The sequence below is a fragment of the Garra rufa genome, chromosome 16, assembly GCF_049309525.1.
Source record: "Garra rufa chromosome 16, GarRuf1.0, whole genome shotgun sequence".
In the NCBI taxonomy this organism is placed as follows: Eukaryota; Metazoa; Chordata; class Actinopteri; order Cypriniformes; family Cyprinidae; genus Garra; species Garra rufa.
This window is the reverse complement of record NC_133376.1, coordinates 37,127,054-37,141,886: the sequence shown is the minus strand read 5'-3', so window position 1 is coordinate 37,141,886 and position 14,833 is coordinate 37,127,054. Positions and strand designations below refer to the sequence as shown.

Below are 14,833 nucleotides of genomic sequence, written 5' to 3'. Positions count from 1 at the left end.
GTACTAGCACTGTCTCATACATTCTGTATTGCGTTTGCAGGTATGACCCCAAAACAGACACGTGGACCACAGTGTCCTCTCTGAGCGTCCCTCGGGATGCTGTGGGGGTGTGTCTGCTGGGAGACAGGTTATATGCGGTCGGAGGATATGACGGTCAGACCTACTTAAACAGTGTCGAGTCCTATGATGCCCAGAACAACGAATGGACGGAGGTGGGTGCATTGAGTTCATCTTTAAATCAGGCTGCCTGCCTTTAAAGGAGCGGCTCAACATTGTAGACTCCCAATGCCCCTATTGTCCACAATAATGTTCAAAGGCCAAATTGATTCTCATTTGTTTGTGATTAGAATATTTAATCAGGTAGAAATTGTGCATAGAAACTAGTGATGGGAGAAACAAACCTTTTCGAAGGACTCAAAACACCCTTCAGTGACCCCTGCTGGTCAAAAGTGTGTAAATGTAACAAAATCAGCTTTTAAAAACCAATTGCAAATGTTTTATTGAAAGTATAATGAAAGTTAAATAAATTTAATTAAATATGAAGTCTCTGAATAATATATTTTAAATATTTTAAAGTTTTTAAAAATACTTTTATATTAATATGCAGGGCTTGTTTTTTTTTATGAAGAGATTGTATATAGAAGCCAGTGAGAGACCATTAACTGCCTCTTATATTACTTATACACAAATGTCTCTGTAAAATGTCAAATTCTATATTGTGTCAAAATCAACATTGTACCAAATGATTAATTTATATGTACATACATAGTAGTTAAGGCCACCTAATGTTAAGTGGGACCAAAAAAAAAAAGAAATTGGGTCTGCTCTTATTTTAAATATTGTAAAGCATTAACTTTTTTTAAAAATAATTTTAAGCGGCTCAAATGTGCCCTGAATTTATTTAAACTGAAATTAAATTTGCAAAAAGTAATGTTATGATATTAATGTTTCAAATGTAACATTTTGGATATAAAAACAATTAAGGAAAGATAAATTAATTATCTTTTTAATTGTGAAACTAAAACCACCAGTAGGTGGTGACTCAATTACTCACTTATCTTAATGAATCGGTCATTGAATCATGTGATTCATTATCAGGGACTGATTCATTAAATGAAGCAAGTGACTCATGACTTTATGAATAAGTAATTGAATCATTCACTCAACCAATTATAATACATATAACCATATATTTACTTTTTAAATCTGGACAGGGCTTGCTTGTTTGTTTTTAATATAAAAAGTTAGATTTTTAGCAAATGTAAATTCACGTCTGTACAGTAGAACTGTTGGAGAAGGAAGTTCAACACTCTTCAGCAATGAGAAAAATGAAGCACAAATGTCAATTTAAAGTAAGTTTTGCTTATTAGTATGGTTGAATTGGATCAACAAAGGTCAGCATCAAAGACATTGGTTAATAAAATGGGAATAAATACATAAAGAAAACAAAAGGTACCTGGCGTTACTTTTTGAAAAAGTAACTCAGATATTTTCTTGTAAATTAAAAAGTAATGTTACTTTACTCAAAACATTTCATCAAATTTATCAATTCATTAAGTAAAGATCATGTTCTATGAAGATATTTGGTCAATTTCCTACCATAAATATATCAAAACGTAATATTTGATTAGTAATATGCATTAAGAACTTCATCAATAGTTGTATCTCAGCCAAATATGATGATTTAAAAAATGTTTTAAATTACAAATCTCAATACCTTCATGACTGGTTTTGTTGTCCAGGATCACATTTATGTGTTACTGTGAGGCACTTATGATGCATCTAAATGGGGCCAGTTTTTTGGAAGATTTACAATTCTGACATTTATAGTTTTATAAAAACACAATAAAACTCAAAAGTGAGTATTTTAGCTTTTACTGATTTAGTCCCATTCACATATGTGACCTTGGACCGCAAAACCAGTCTTGAGTCGCTGGGGTATATTTGTAGCAATAGCCAAAAATACATTGCATGGTTCAAAGTTTTTGATTTTTCTTTTATGCCAAAAATCATGTTCCATGAAGATTTTTTGTAAAATTCCTACAGTAAACCTATCAAAATGTAATTTTTGATTAGTAAAATGCATTGTTAAGAACTTAATTTGGACAACTTTAAAGGTGATTTTCTCAGTATTTAGATTTTTTTGCACCGTCAGATTCCAGATTTTCAAATAGACGTATCTCGGCCAAATATTGTCCTATCCTAACAAACCATACATCAAAAGAAAGCTTATTTATTGAGCTTTCATATGATGTATACATCTCAGTTTTGTCAAATTTAACCTTATGACTGGTTTTGTGGTCCAGGGTCACATATAGTACTGTAAGTTCGCTCACCTCACTGTAATCCAGATATTTAGCTTTTATTTTTTTTAAGAAAGAGACTATTCAAAATTACTATTAATGTTAGTCAACATTATGCCACAAGAGCTTGTATTGAATCTAAAATATTACAATAACTTTACAGCTATCCAGTTTTGACCAACTATTTTCTCTGCAAAGAACAAAAGAAAAACACCTAGAATTGTTCTAGAACATTTACTGTCAAAACAGTGGACTTTATGAATGTTCCTTGAATGCTTGGATGATGTACGTCTGTGAACAGGAAGTGCAAGCATTTCCTGCCATTCATCCGTTTTCCACTGTGTCACAATGGCATTGAACACCATGAGGTTAACCGCTCTTTCCTTAGCCAGTCTGCTAACAAACACTATGTTCAAGTCTAGTTTGCCTCCTGTCTAAGCTTCCCATGTCTCCATCTTGCTCTCTCTTTCATAAGATTACCTGCAATGGGCTGTTAGTACACCGAGAGCACTGCGGAGGAGGGAATTTGCAGTGGTAGGACACTGGTCATTAACCTCTGTCTCCTGTTATTCTAGGAGGTCCCTCTAAACATCGGGAGAGCGGGGGCATGTGTGGTGGTCGTGAAGCTGCCTTGAAGGCTCTGAGTCCCTGAACTGTGACCTCAAGAAGAGGCCTGCGATGTCAACACTTGGAATGCTCTTTTCACGTAGTACAGTTCATCAAAGCTATCGTCAACACTGGATTCATCTCAACAGATTTAGCCGTTCATTCTTAGAATGTTTTTGCTCAGAAATATTACAGACTGGAAGAAAAGGGATAGAAAAAAAATAATGCATATAAGATATTACTTGATTATGAGAGACGTTTTATATTAAAAGAATACTTTTGAAAATGTATCCAGACAAAATTTGCGTTTTTTCATTTTAATACTTACATCTTGTTAACCTCATCACATTATATCTTTTAACTCTATGAAATATCAAATGTAATTTTAAAGACAGCAGTATACTTGTTTACTTGTGCAATTTTGTGAAAATGTATTTTGATCTTAGACAAACGATTTTAAAAGACCACTGTGAATACTTCCAGTTGTACGCTTGCAACAAAACACGCTGGTTTACGCAAATGTTTGTGAACACACACTCATGCGATTCTCATCTGAATACTTTTTTTTTTCCTGATACTAGGTTCAGCACGAAATTACTTTCGCTGAAGTAGAAAAAAGCAAAACAAACAAACAAACAAACACAAAAACACCAAAGTAATTAGCACGTATCGGTAAGTCGTTCTTAAAATGGTAATAAGGTTTACAGTAGAAAATGTGCTATTATATCATATTGATATTTCACCTTTATGTAAAGGTTTTTGTAATTTGTATTGTACATAGTCGCTGATCACGTGTAATTTATCATTATGTTCTGGCATGCTACTTCAATATGTTTGAATGCCATTATTAAATATTTTGAAGGCCCTGTGAAATCAGTCAAAAACAGTTTTGTTGACACATTATATGAGCCAGAAGTTGGGGTGGTATATTATATGTGACCCTGGACCACAAAACACAATACATTGTATAGGCCAAAATTACTGATTTTTCTTTAATGCCAAAAATCATTAGGACATTACGTAGAGATAATGTTCCATAAAGATATTTAGTAAATTTCCTACCGTAAATACATCAAAACTTAATTTTTGATTTAGTAATGTGCATTGCTACCTCATTTGGACAACTCTAAAGGCAATTTTCTCAATATTTAGATTTTTTTTCACCCTCTGATTTTCAAATATCGTCTTGCCATACATTCATACATAAATGGAAAACTTATTTTATTCAGCTTTCAACTTAAAAAAAATACCCTTGTGATAGTTTTTTTGGTCCAGGGTCACATATATCAAAAGGCTTATCCTTTTTTCATAGCAATAGGTTTTAGTTTTTAGCTACACTGCAAAAAATGTCTTGTTTCCAGCCAAAATATCTAAAACATCTTGAATCAGGAAGGATTTTCTAGACAAGTAAAAATTATTCTCTTGTTTTTAGTAAAAACAAGTCAAAATTAAGTGAGTTTTTGCTTAAAACAAGCAAAATAATCTGCCAATGGGGTAAGAAAAAAAATCTTATTTCAAGCAGACAACTAGATTATTTTTCTTACCCCATTGGCAGATTATTTTGCTTGTTTTGACCAACTATTTTCTCTGCAAAGAACAATAGATATTTTGGAAACAAAAAAATCTAAGTAAGAAAAGCATTTTTTGCAGTGTATGAAAATTAAACGTGCATATTAGAACTGAATGATTTTGGATAAATTGGGATTCACAATTTATTTTTGTGTAAAAAAAAAATCATGATTTTCCTGTGATTCTCAATAGACAACTACAACAAAAGAACATCATTTACAAGTATACTCTTAAAAATAAAGGTGCTTTAAAAGGTTCTTCACAGCGATGCCACAGAAGAACCATTTTTGGTTCCACAAAGAAATATTCAGTCAGAGGTTTTTTAAAGAACCATTTCTTTCTTACCTTTTTATGATCTGAAGACCCTTCTTTCTCCACAAAGAACCTTTTCTGAAACAGAAAGGTTCTTCAGATGTTAAATGTTCTTTATGGAACCATTTAAACAAAAAAAGGTTATTCTATGGCATCGTGAAGCACCTTTATTTTAAGAGTGTAGTGCTGACAAAATGTTGATTGCTGTAGTCTGTTTAAAAAAAAAAGTAGTATTAATTTGAATTATTTTTTTTAAAACTTGGTTTAAATGAATGATTCAGTGACTCACTCAAAGTCTTCACTTGTTCCATTTAGGGGTGGGCGATATACAGGTAGACACTATTAACTGGTAAAAAATTTGTCAAATATTGTCTCTATCGCTGTTATGCTCTCACGCAATGTTGTTTTTGAGCATTGCGGTTTAAAAACAAGTAATTTTAATCGTTTAAATGCAATAAGCAGCGAAAAGGAACTTATTTCGCTATATGCGCAAGTCTGAGAGACTGTTTCTGAGCATCGGAGAGGCCCATGCACGTGAAGACAGTGCTTATAGAGCGCTGAGGATTGAACTCAGTTATTTTTGCCACTTTATAGGCCTTAACTGCAAAAAAAAAAAAAAAAAAAAAAAAAAAAAATCTTATCTTACTTAGTATTTTTGGCTGGTTTCTGGTCAAAATATCATCTAAAAATCCTTAAATTAAGATGCATTTACTACACAAGCAAAATTACATATTTAATCTTATTTCAAGAGAAAAAATTAATTAAGTGCAGTTTGCTTAAAATAAGTAAAATTATCAAATTATAAGTAAACTACTTTTTTTTTTTTTTAAAGAATATATTACTTACCCCACTGGCAGATAATTTAAAACTAAACAAAGTTAATTTTGCTTAAAACCAGATTATATATCTTATTTTGCTAATCTAGAAAATGCATCTTAATTTAAGAATTTTTAGAAATTTTGACTATAAACAAGATAAAAATACTAAGATGAGCCTTTTTTTTTTGCAGTGTTGAATGGTTAAATACACAATTGTATGTGTCCGAGTGTTTATGAGCAAGTATCCTTGTAAACACAGTAACTTGGGTCTTAAGTGAAAGCAATCTGCTGAGAAAGAAAACAAATGTGTAACAGTACAGTATATTGGATCCGGGCAGCTCTTAAAGTGACAGCATTCTATTATTTCTGCCGTCTGTTATTCATGTTACTCACGGCAAAAAATGCTTTTCTTACTTAGATTTTTTTGTCTTGTTTCCAGCCAAAATATCTAAAAATTCTTAAATAAAGGAGGATTTTTCTAGTAGGTAAAAATTATTTTCTTGTTTTCAGAAAAAATGCATGTTAAAATTTAGTTTTTTTTTTGCTTGGAACAAGCATAATAACCTGCTATTGGGGTAAGCAAAATAAAATCTCATTTCAAACAGAAAACAAGATTATTTTTCCTAGCCCACTGGCAAATTATTTTGCTTGTTGCACCTAATTTTGACTTTTTAGGACAAATTTGACAAACTTTTTTGATCCACTTCAAATCTTGACTACTGTTTTGTTACTGTGACATAAAATGACTGCCATTGTGATATAAGATTTTGGTCATATCACCCATTCCTAGTTTCATTATTGGATGAATCAGCATTTTTGTAAACAAATTCTTCTATTGATTCAATGTGGAATACAGTCACTTGTCGCCACCTACTGGTGTAACGAAATAACAAAATAATCTTTATTTAAAATGTCAAGTTATTTTCTTTGAAAAGATGATTTACTCTATTTCAAACACTAAACATCAGTGTTTATATCACACTGCAAAAAATGCTTTTAGTTAGATTTTCTGACTTGTTTCCAGCCAAAATATCTAAAAATTCTTAAATCAAGAAGGATTTTCCAGATGAGTAAAAATTCTTGTTTTCAGAAAAAACAAGTCGAAATTAAGTGTGTTTTTGCTTGAAACAAGCGAAATAATCTGCCAATGGGGTAAAAAAATCTTGCTTTCTGTTTGAAATAAGTTTTTCATTTTGCTTGTTCTAAGCAAAAAAAAAAAAAAATCACTTAATTTTGGTTGTTTTTTTCTGAAAACAAGAAAATATTTTTTACTCGTGATTTTGATTTAAACTTTCATCCCACACTGCTTTTAATATTTAGATTTTTTGTCAAAATATCTAAAAGTTCTTAAATCAAGATTTGCTTGTTTCAATCAGCTAAAATGTATTTAATTTTAACAACTCTTTACTAAAAACAAGAAAAAAAACCTATACTTGTTTTCAGAAAAAATGAGTAAAAATTAAGTGAGTTTTTTGCTTAGAACAAGCATAATAATCTGTCAATGCGGTAAGCAAAATAATCTTATTTCAAGCAGAAAACTATATTATTTTGCTTACCCCACTGGCAGATTATTTTGTTTGTTTCAAGCAAAACGTTATTTAATTTTAACTTCTTTTTTATAAAAACAAGAAAATAATTTTACTTGTCTGGAAAATTATTTTAGATTTAAGAATTTTTAGATTTTTGGCTTGAAACAAGACAAAAAAATTAAGTAAAAAAGGCATTTTTTTGCAGCGAGTTCATCTGTGATAATTAGAATGTTTGTAACAAAGAAATAAGGATATTGTGTGGTTGAAAATACTTTGTGATTTCATACCTATACATGACAAATGCATTATTTGAATGATTGATTGTGCAGCTCTAGTTTATATATTTTTTTTGTCTGTTTATGAGTGCATATAAATGACTTTCAAGCCACAGAAGTCTTGATTTCACAGGGTCTTTAACCATGATGTCAAATCAGTCATTAAAACTGTCATCTAAATTCTTGCTTTGTGATGTACTGACATTCATCTGAGCCTCATTACCTGTATAACTGGAATGTAACATTCAAGAATACATTTACTAGTATGACACATTTGTAATACCGAAATTCTTTCATTGAATTTTTCATTGTTTTATATGGCATGCTGAAGAAACTTAGAAATAAAAAGTTATTCTCTTTGCTGAGTATTTCTATGGCGTATACGGCGCGTTGTGTCCTGCATATGCTGTTTCAAGCCCTTTATTTTTTTTTTTAATACTCCAGTGGCCTCCAGTGGTTGTCTCTTGTACAGCATTGGATGCATATTGCCTCAGCTGTGGATTTCTTGCAAGCTCTGTGAAACTAATACCTAATTCTGTTTGAAAGTAAAAACATGACCGCTGACTCATTAGTATCGCTGATTTGTTTATGCTAAACAGGATGGATTAGAAGTCAAAATCGAAACTATAACAGCAAGATTATTACAACGGTCAATAAATCCGGTACATGGGTTAGAATCGTTATTCTACATGAAGGACATAACTGAATCAATATGGAATGAAAAGAGGCAATAGCACTTCAATCAAACAGACCCGGAGACCTAGGAGGTTCAAGCTCAGAAAAAAAAGAGCCTGAATTGTTGCAGTGTAACCTTTAAAAAATTAATGTGTTATTTGTTGATAGTCTGAAATGTCACAAGATGAAAGTGATGCGAAAGGACAGAGCGATGTCCAAAGCCAGATTGTATCTGATAAAATGGATAGATTGCAATTAAGGTCTTTGTTCTCCAACCGAGCAAGAGCAAAACAAAGACTGAACATTTCAAAGGGAATAAAAATTGATTATTAATGCTACGCAATTGCCGCAGCACATCAGAAGACGGGTGGAGAGGGAGTGCAAAAGGGCAAAAAGACTGCAGGTGTTGTTTCAGTCCCACCAGATGTTGGAAATGGCAATATCTGAAAAGCCTTCTGAAATTACCCGACCTCCGGTTCATGGCCTCGTGGAAAGCTGCGTCTGCTTCATCCAAGCTGGAACCGAGAAATCAATGCCCGGACCTCTGAATGAAGCTAAGAGAGTAGAGAAATAAATATATAGATACAGTGCCTTGCAAAAGTATTCATACCCCTTCATTTTTTTTTCACATTTTGTTTTGTTGCAGCATTATGTTAAACTGCTGTAAATGAGTTTTTCCTCACATCAATTTACACTCCATACACCATAATAATGACAAAACAAAAACCAGATTTGCAAATTTGACAAATTTATTAAAAATAAAACACTGAAATAAGTACATTGCATAAGTATTTATACCCTTAACTCAGTACATCGTTGAAGCACCTTTACAGCCTCAAGTCTTTTTGGGTATGATGTGACAAGCTTTGCACATCTGCATTTGGCAATTATCTGCCATTCTTTGCCTCACCTTTTCACCTCTCAAGCTCTGTCAGCTTGGATGGGGGCTGGAAGACATTTTCTAGAGTCCTAGTTGTTCCAATCGTCTTCCATTATGGATAATGGAGGCTACAGGCTTCTGTGAACCTTCAATGCAGCAGATTTTTTTCTGGACTCTTCCCTAGATCATTTGCTCTAACGCAAGTCTGTCACTGAGCTCTACAGGCAGTTATCTTGACCTCAGGACTTGGTTTTTGCTCTGATATGCATTTTCAGCTGTTAGACCTTTTCTGAGAGGTGTGTGCCTTTCTAAATCATACTCATTCAAATGAATTTGCCACAGTTTAACTCCACTCGAAGTGTAGTAACATCTAGAAGCAATATGAATGCTCCAGAGCTAAATTTCGAGTGTCCCAGAAAAGGGTATGAATACTTATGCAACGGGATCTTTTCAGTTTTTTATTTCTAAGAAATTTGCAAAGTTGTTACAAACCTGTTTTGTGCTTTGTCATTATGGTGTATGAGATGTAGATTGATGTGGAAAAAAACTAATTTAAAGCAGTTTAACATAATGCTGCAGCAAAACGTGAAAAAAAGAAGGGGTATGAATACTTTTGCAAGGCACTGTATATATAGCCACAACCAGCAATTCACGTTTCATGTTTTATTAGCATTTTCTGAAATCGCAAAACTTTATAATGATCTGTCACAAATTCATTCATTTCATCTCGCTATAAAACTGCAAGTGTGATTTTGTTGGACATTACATAAAGTAATCTACGCGTCTGTCGATATCACCCGGACCATCAAATTACTTTGCATACTGATTGCAGCGCTCAACTAAGAATTCAATATAAACACGACAGCCTGGACTCCATCCAGAAAAAGTTGTGGCAGACCTTGCAATGACTTACAGTGAGACAGACTGGATCTGCCTCTGATGAACATGGCTTTACATTTTGATGTGTTTGCATAATTGGTCTGTTTACAGCAGGTGGTGCTGTTGCACTTCTAGTCCTATTATTTTAAGTTTAAAAAAAGAAAAAAAGGAAAAAAAAAAAAAAATCAAAAGGCCAGTTCTCTATCCCTGCTATGAACAATAAATGTCAACTTGCATCAACTAGGTCAAGGGCAAGTAATTGAGATAATAATGCTGCATAATTATTAGGCCAGGCTGATGAAATATGAAGAAATTATATATGTAAAGTGTAAGTGCTACTCATTATGACAAATCAGTGATCACACTACATCTTAGAGTTACTTTGTGCCAGTCGCAACTGAAAAAACACTAGACGTTTGCTGTCATCCAGAGACTCTCCAGCTATTTTAAAGTCTCTGAATGGATCACAGTGCATTGAAGGATGGCAACTGAGATGCTTTGGATTCAAACTGTTCACCTAAGAAAAAAATTCTGCCCTCATTTACTCACCACCGTGTCGTTCAAAACCTGTCCGCTGCAAAAAAAATTTAAGGAACACACATTTTGGAATAATCATTATGCAGCTTTTGATATACAAGGACAGTTTAGTGTCTAGGTCAGTCAAACTCCATAAAAAATAATAATACACTGTCGTTCAAAACTGTGGGATTAGTATGATTTTTAATGTTTTTTAAAGTCTCTTATGCTCATCAAGGCTGTATTTATTTGGTCAAAAATAAATACAGGGTCACATATATCAAAAGGCGTATCCCTTTTTCATAGCAATAGATTTTAGTTAAAAAATTTTTTAGATTTTTTTTTGTTTAAAAAAAATCATGATTCTCCTGTGATTCTAAATAGACAACTACAACAAAATAACGTAATTTACAAGTAGTGCTGACAAAATGACTGAACTCAGTAATTTTTGCAACTTTATACACTGCAAATTTTTTTTAACTTATTTTTTTGTCTTGTTTCCAGCCAAAATATCTAAATATTCTTTTGTAAAAATTATTGTCTTGTTTTCAGAAAAAACAAACAAATCAAAATTAAGTGCATTTTTGCTTGAAATAAGATAAATAATCTGCCAAAGGGGTAAGAAAAATAATCTTGTTTTCTGTTTAAAAAAATATTTTTTTGCTTACCCCATTGGCAGATTATTTTGCTTGTTCTAAGCAAAATCTCACTTAATTTTGAAGTGTTTTTTCTGAAAATAAGACAATTTTTACTTGTCTAGAAAATCCTCCTTTATTTAAGAATTTTTAGATATTTTGGCAGGAAACAGGACAAAAAATCTAAGTAAGAAAAGCATTTTTTGCAGTGTAGCCCTTCCTAGTCTTGTTTCTAGTCAAAATATCTAAAAATCCTTAAATTAAGATGCATTTACTAGATAAACAAAATGACATAAGATATTTAGTTTTACTTCCAGGGGAAAAAATAAATAAATTAAGTGCAGTTTGCTTAAAAAAGGTAAAATTAACTGCCAGTGGGGTAAGTAAAATACACTTTGTTTTAGGAATATTTTACTTACCCCACTGGCAGATCATTTTACCTGTTTCCAGAGGGAAAAACTAAATTAAGATATTTAATCTTGTTTTAAGCAAAATAAACTTGTGTCATTTTGCTAATCTAGTAAATGCATCTTAATTTAAGAATTTTTAGAAATTTGGACCGGAAACAAGATAAAAAATAGTAAGATGAGCCTTTTTTTTGCAGTGTTGAATGGTTAAATACACACTGTGTCAAAAAAGTATCCTCGTAAACACAGTAACTTAGGTTTTAAGTGAAAGAAATCAGCTGAGAAAGAAAACAAATGTGTAACAGTACAGTATATTGGATCCGGGTAGCTCTTAAAGTGACAGCAGTATATAATTTACATCATTTACTCACCACCATGTTATTCAAAACCTGTCTGCTGCTTATTTTTTTCAAGGAACACTTTTGGAATAAACATTATGCAGCTCTTGATACACAAGGACAGTTTAGTCAAACTCAAGAAAAAAATAATAATACGCTGTTGTTGAAAAGTTTGGGATTAGTACGATTTTTAATGTTTTTTAAAGTCTCTTATATTTATAGAGGCTGTATTTATATGATCAAAAATAAAGAAAAAAACAGTAATATTGTGAAATATTATTGCAGATACTAATATTGGATTCCTATTTTAATATACTTTAAAATATAATTAAGTTCTGTGATGCAGCAGTGAATTTTAATCAGCCTTTACCCTAGTCTTCAGTGCCACTTGATCCTTTAGAAATCAGTTAATATGCTAATTTATTATAAGTGCTGCTTAATATTTTTTTGGAACCTGTGATCCTTTTTTCTTTGATTCTTTGATAAATAAAAAGTTTAAAAGAACAGCATTTATTCAAAATAAAAACATTTTCTAACAATATAAGTCTGTACTATCACTTTTTATCCATTTAACACATACTTGCTGAATAAAAGTATTAATTTCTTAAAAAAAAGGAACAAGGGAAAATTAACTTTAAAAATTTACATTTTTAAAATGTAAAAAGTTAAATTTTAATATTCATCAAAGAATCCTGAAAAAAGTACCATAGGTCCCAAAAAAAAAAAAAAAAAAAAAAAAAAAAAAAAAAAAAGCAACACAAATGTTTCCAACATTGATTATGAATCAGCATATTAAAATGATTTCTGAAGGATCATGTAACTCTGAAGCCTGGAGTAATGATGCTGAAATTATAAATAAATTATACTTTAAAGTATATCATAATAGAAATCAGTTATTTTAAATTGCAATAATATTTCACAAAATTATTTTTTTTGATCAAATAGATATAGCCTTAATGAGCACAAGAAACTACTTTAAAAACAAAGATATCGTACTGATCCCAAACTTTAAACAGCAGTGTAAATAATTAAAAATGAAATAAATTAAGAAAATATGTATATGACTTAAAAACTGACTTGTTTTTCCACACAAACCTGTGGTATGGCTTCTTTTTTTGTCTTTTAGTGACTACTGAACTTTAGGGAAACACAATATGTCTTACATTTTCAGTGCAAACAAAATATAAATTGCTTGAAAAAGTGTTTATAATAACTTACTCTTAAGGGGAGACACTGCAGGCAAAAACATAGTTTTTTCATGCACCTGTCAAGTTTGAGATTTTGGGCTTTTTGGTGTTTCATAAAGTGTTTTTTCAGACTAGTGGAAAGAAAACACCCAAAAGACACTGTTAAGTGTTTCTTTTATAGCAATTTATCTATTTGTGTCAATAGATTTCAATTACAATACATACTTTTGAAGGCCGTTTTCTCAAAATGAGTTTTTTCTCCTATACTAAGCCGTAAATCTCCACTTCAGTAACACTTACACGCACCAAACTCTACATTTTTATTCCTGTCTATATTCTGAAGGTTTTTACTGAGGGATTTGATTATATATAATTTGCTTGATTTTATACAACATTTTATTCCCCCCAAAATGGTAAAAATACATTGTTTTACGTCTGTTCTAAGTTTTTTTCTGAATTATGGAGTGACAAAATGAGATACCCAAAATCACCTCTGTAAAAACATTTGACTCTAATATGTAAAAAAAAAACGTAAAAAGAATTTTGAAACTGACTTCATCCAGTGTTTAGATTTCTGTACTAGAAATGCATGCAAATTAACGCATATTTCATTACACAATGCCTCATTTGCATATTTAAACTAACATTTTAGAAAACTTGTTATACAACAAATGTTTGCAATTATCAATGTAATCAACTAAGGTGATAACTATTAGCTATTTTTTTTTACCCTATTCACCTGCAGTGTCTTGCCTTAAAGAAAAAGTTAATTCAAAAATGAAAATTCTGTCTTCATTTACTAACCTCATGTCGCTCCAAACTTGTATGATGTTCTTTCTTCTGTGCAACATAAAAGAGAAATTTTGAAGATTGTAGTCATTTTTTTCATGCTATTGAAATAAATAGGGACTTTAAGTTTCAAAAAAAGAAGTAAAATCACCATTAAAGTATTAAAAACTAATACTAACAGTTCTGCTGAGGAGATGAATAACTGCATGTCAAAATACATTTTTTCCATTCGAATATTGCATTTTGTCCCTACAACAAATAATACAACCCTTCGATGGCAAAAATAACTTGGCAGTTATTTATATGCTGGAAGCATATAAATAACTGCCATAGTAATGACAGAAGAAAATTCAGCATTGCATCACAGAAATAAAATATATTTTAAAGTGTATTAAATAGAAAACCATTATTTTAAATAGCAATAATATTTCACAATATTACAGATTTTTGTGTAATTTTGATCAAATAAATACAGCCTTGATTAGCACAAGAATCTACTTTAAAAACTTTTGAACAGTAGTGTATATTGCTAAAAATATTTTTATTTTAAATAAATGCTGTTCTTTCATTAAATGTTTGTTTTGAAAGTGAACTACTCCTTTAAGTTTTAAAAAAAGATGTAAAATCACCATTAAAGTATTAAAAACTAATACTAACAGTTCTGCTGAGGAGATGAATAATTGCATGTCAAAATTCATTTTTTTCAGTCGAATATTGCATTTTGTCCCTACAACAAATAATGCAACTCTTCAACGGCAAAAATAACTTGGCGGTTATATGCTGAAAGCTCAAGGCCAACCGAAAATACAAATAAAGCAACAATACAGTATATGCAGTGAAACCTATATATGAAAAAAAAAAAACAGTAATTGCTGTCAAAAATGTCAAAAGTGATATGGCAAGAGAGGGAAGAGGCAGAGAAAGAGGAGCTGCTGTGCCAACGCCACCTCATTTGAAAATGTCTTAATTGCTATTCATACGCTCTCAAAGGTATTTTCTGCAGCGGCAGAAAATGACACGCAGCGTAAGAGGCGAACGCGATGTTCGTCAGATGTTTGGAGCTCGAAACGGGAGGTAGAGACTTTGTCTCAGAGGCTGAAATGATGCACTGATTG

At 31.5% G+C, this 14,833-nt stretch overlaps 1 protein-coding gene across 1 annotated transcript in view; it reads left to right on the top strand.

Annotated features, from left to right (window-relative positions):
- Positions 1-4,263, top strand: part of klhl4 (kelch-like family member 4) — a 49,914-nt gene extending 45,651 nt beyond the window's left edge. The window contains exons 10-11 of the mRNA XM_073820402.1: positions 41-212; positions 2,879-4,263. Coding sequence (XP_073676503.1) covers positions 41-212; positions 2,879-2,938 — 232 coding nt within the window. The 3' untranslated portion in view covers positions 2,939-4,263. The remainder of the gene's footprint in view (positions 1-40; positions 213-2,878) is intronic.
- Positions 4,264-14,833: the final 10,570 nt, after the last annotated feature.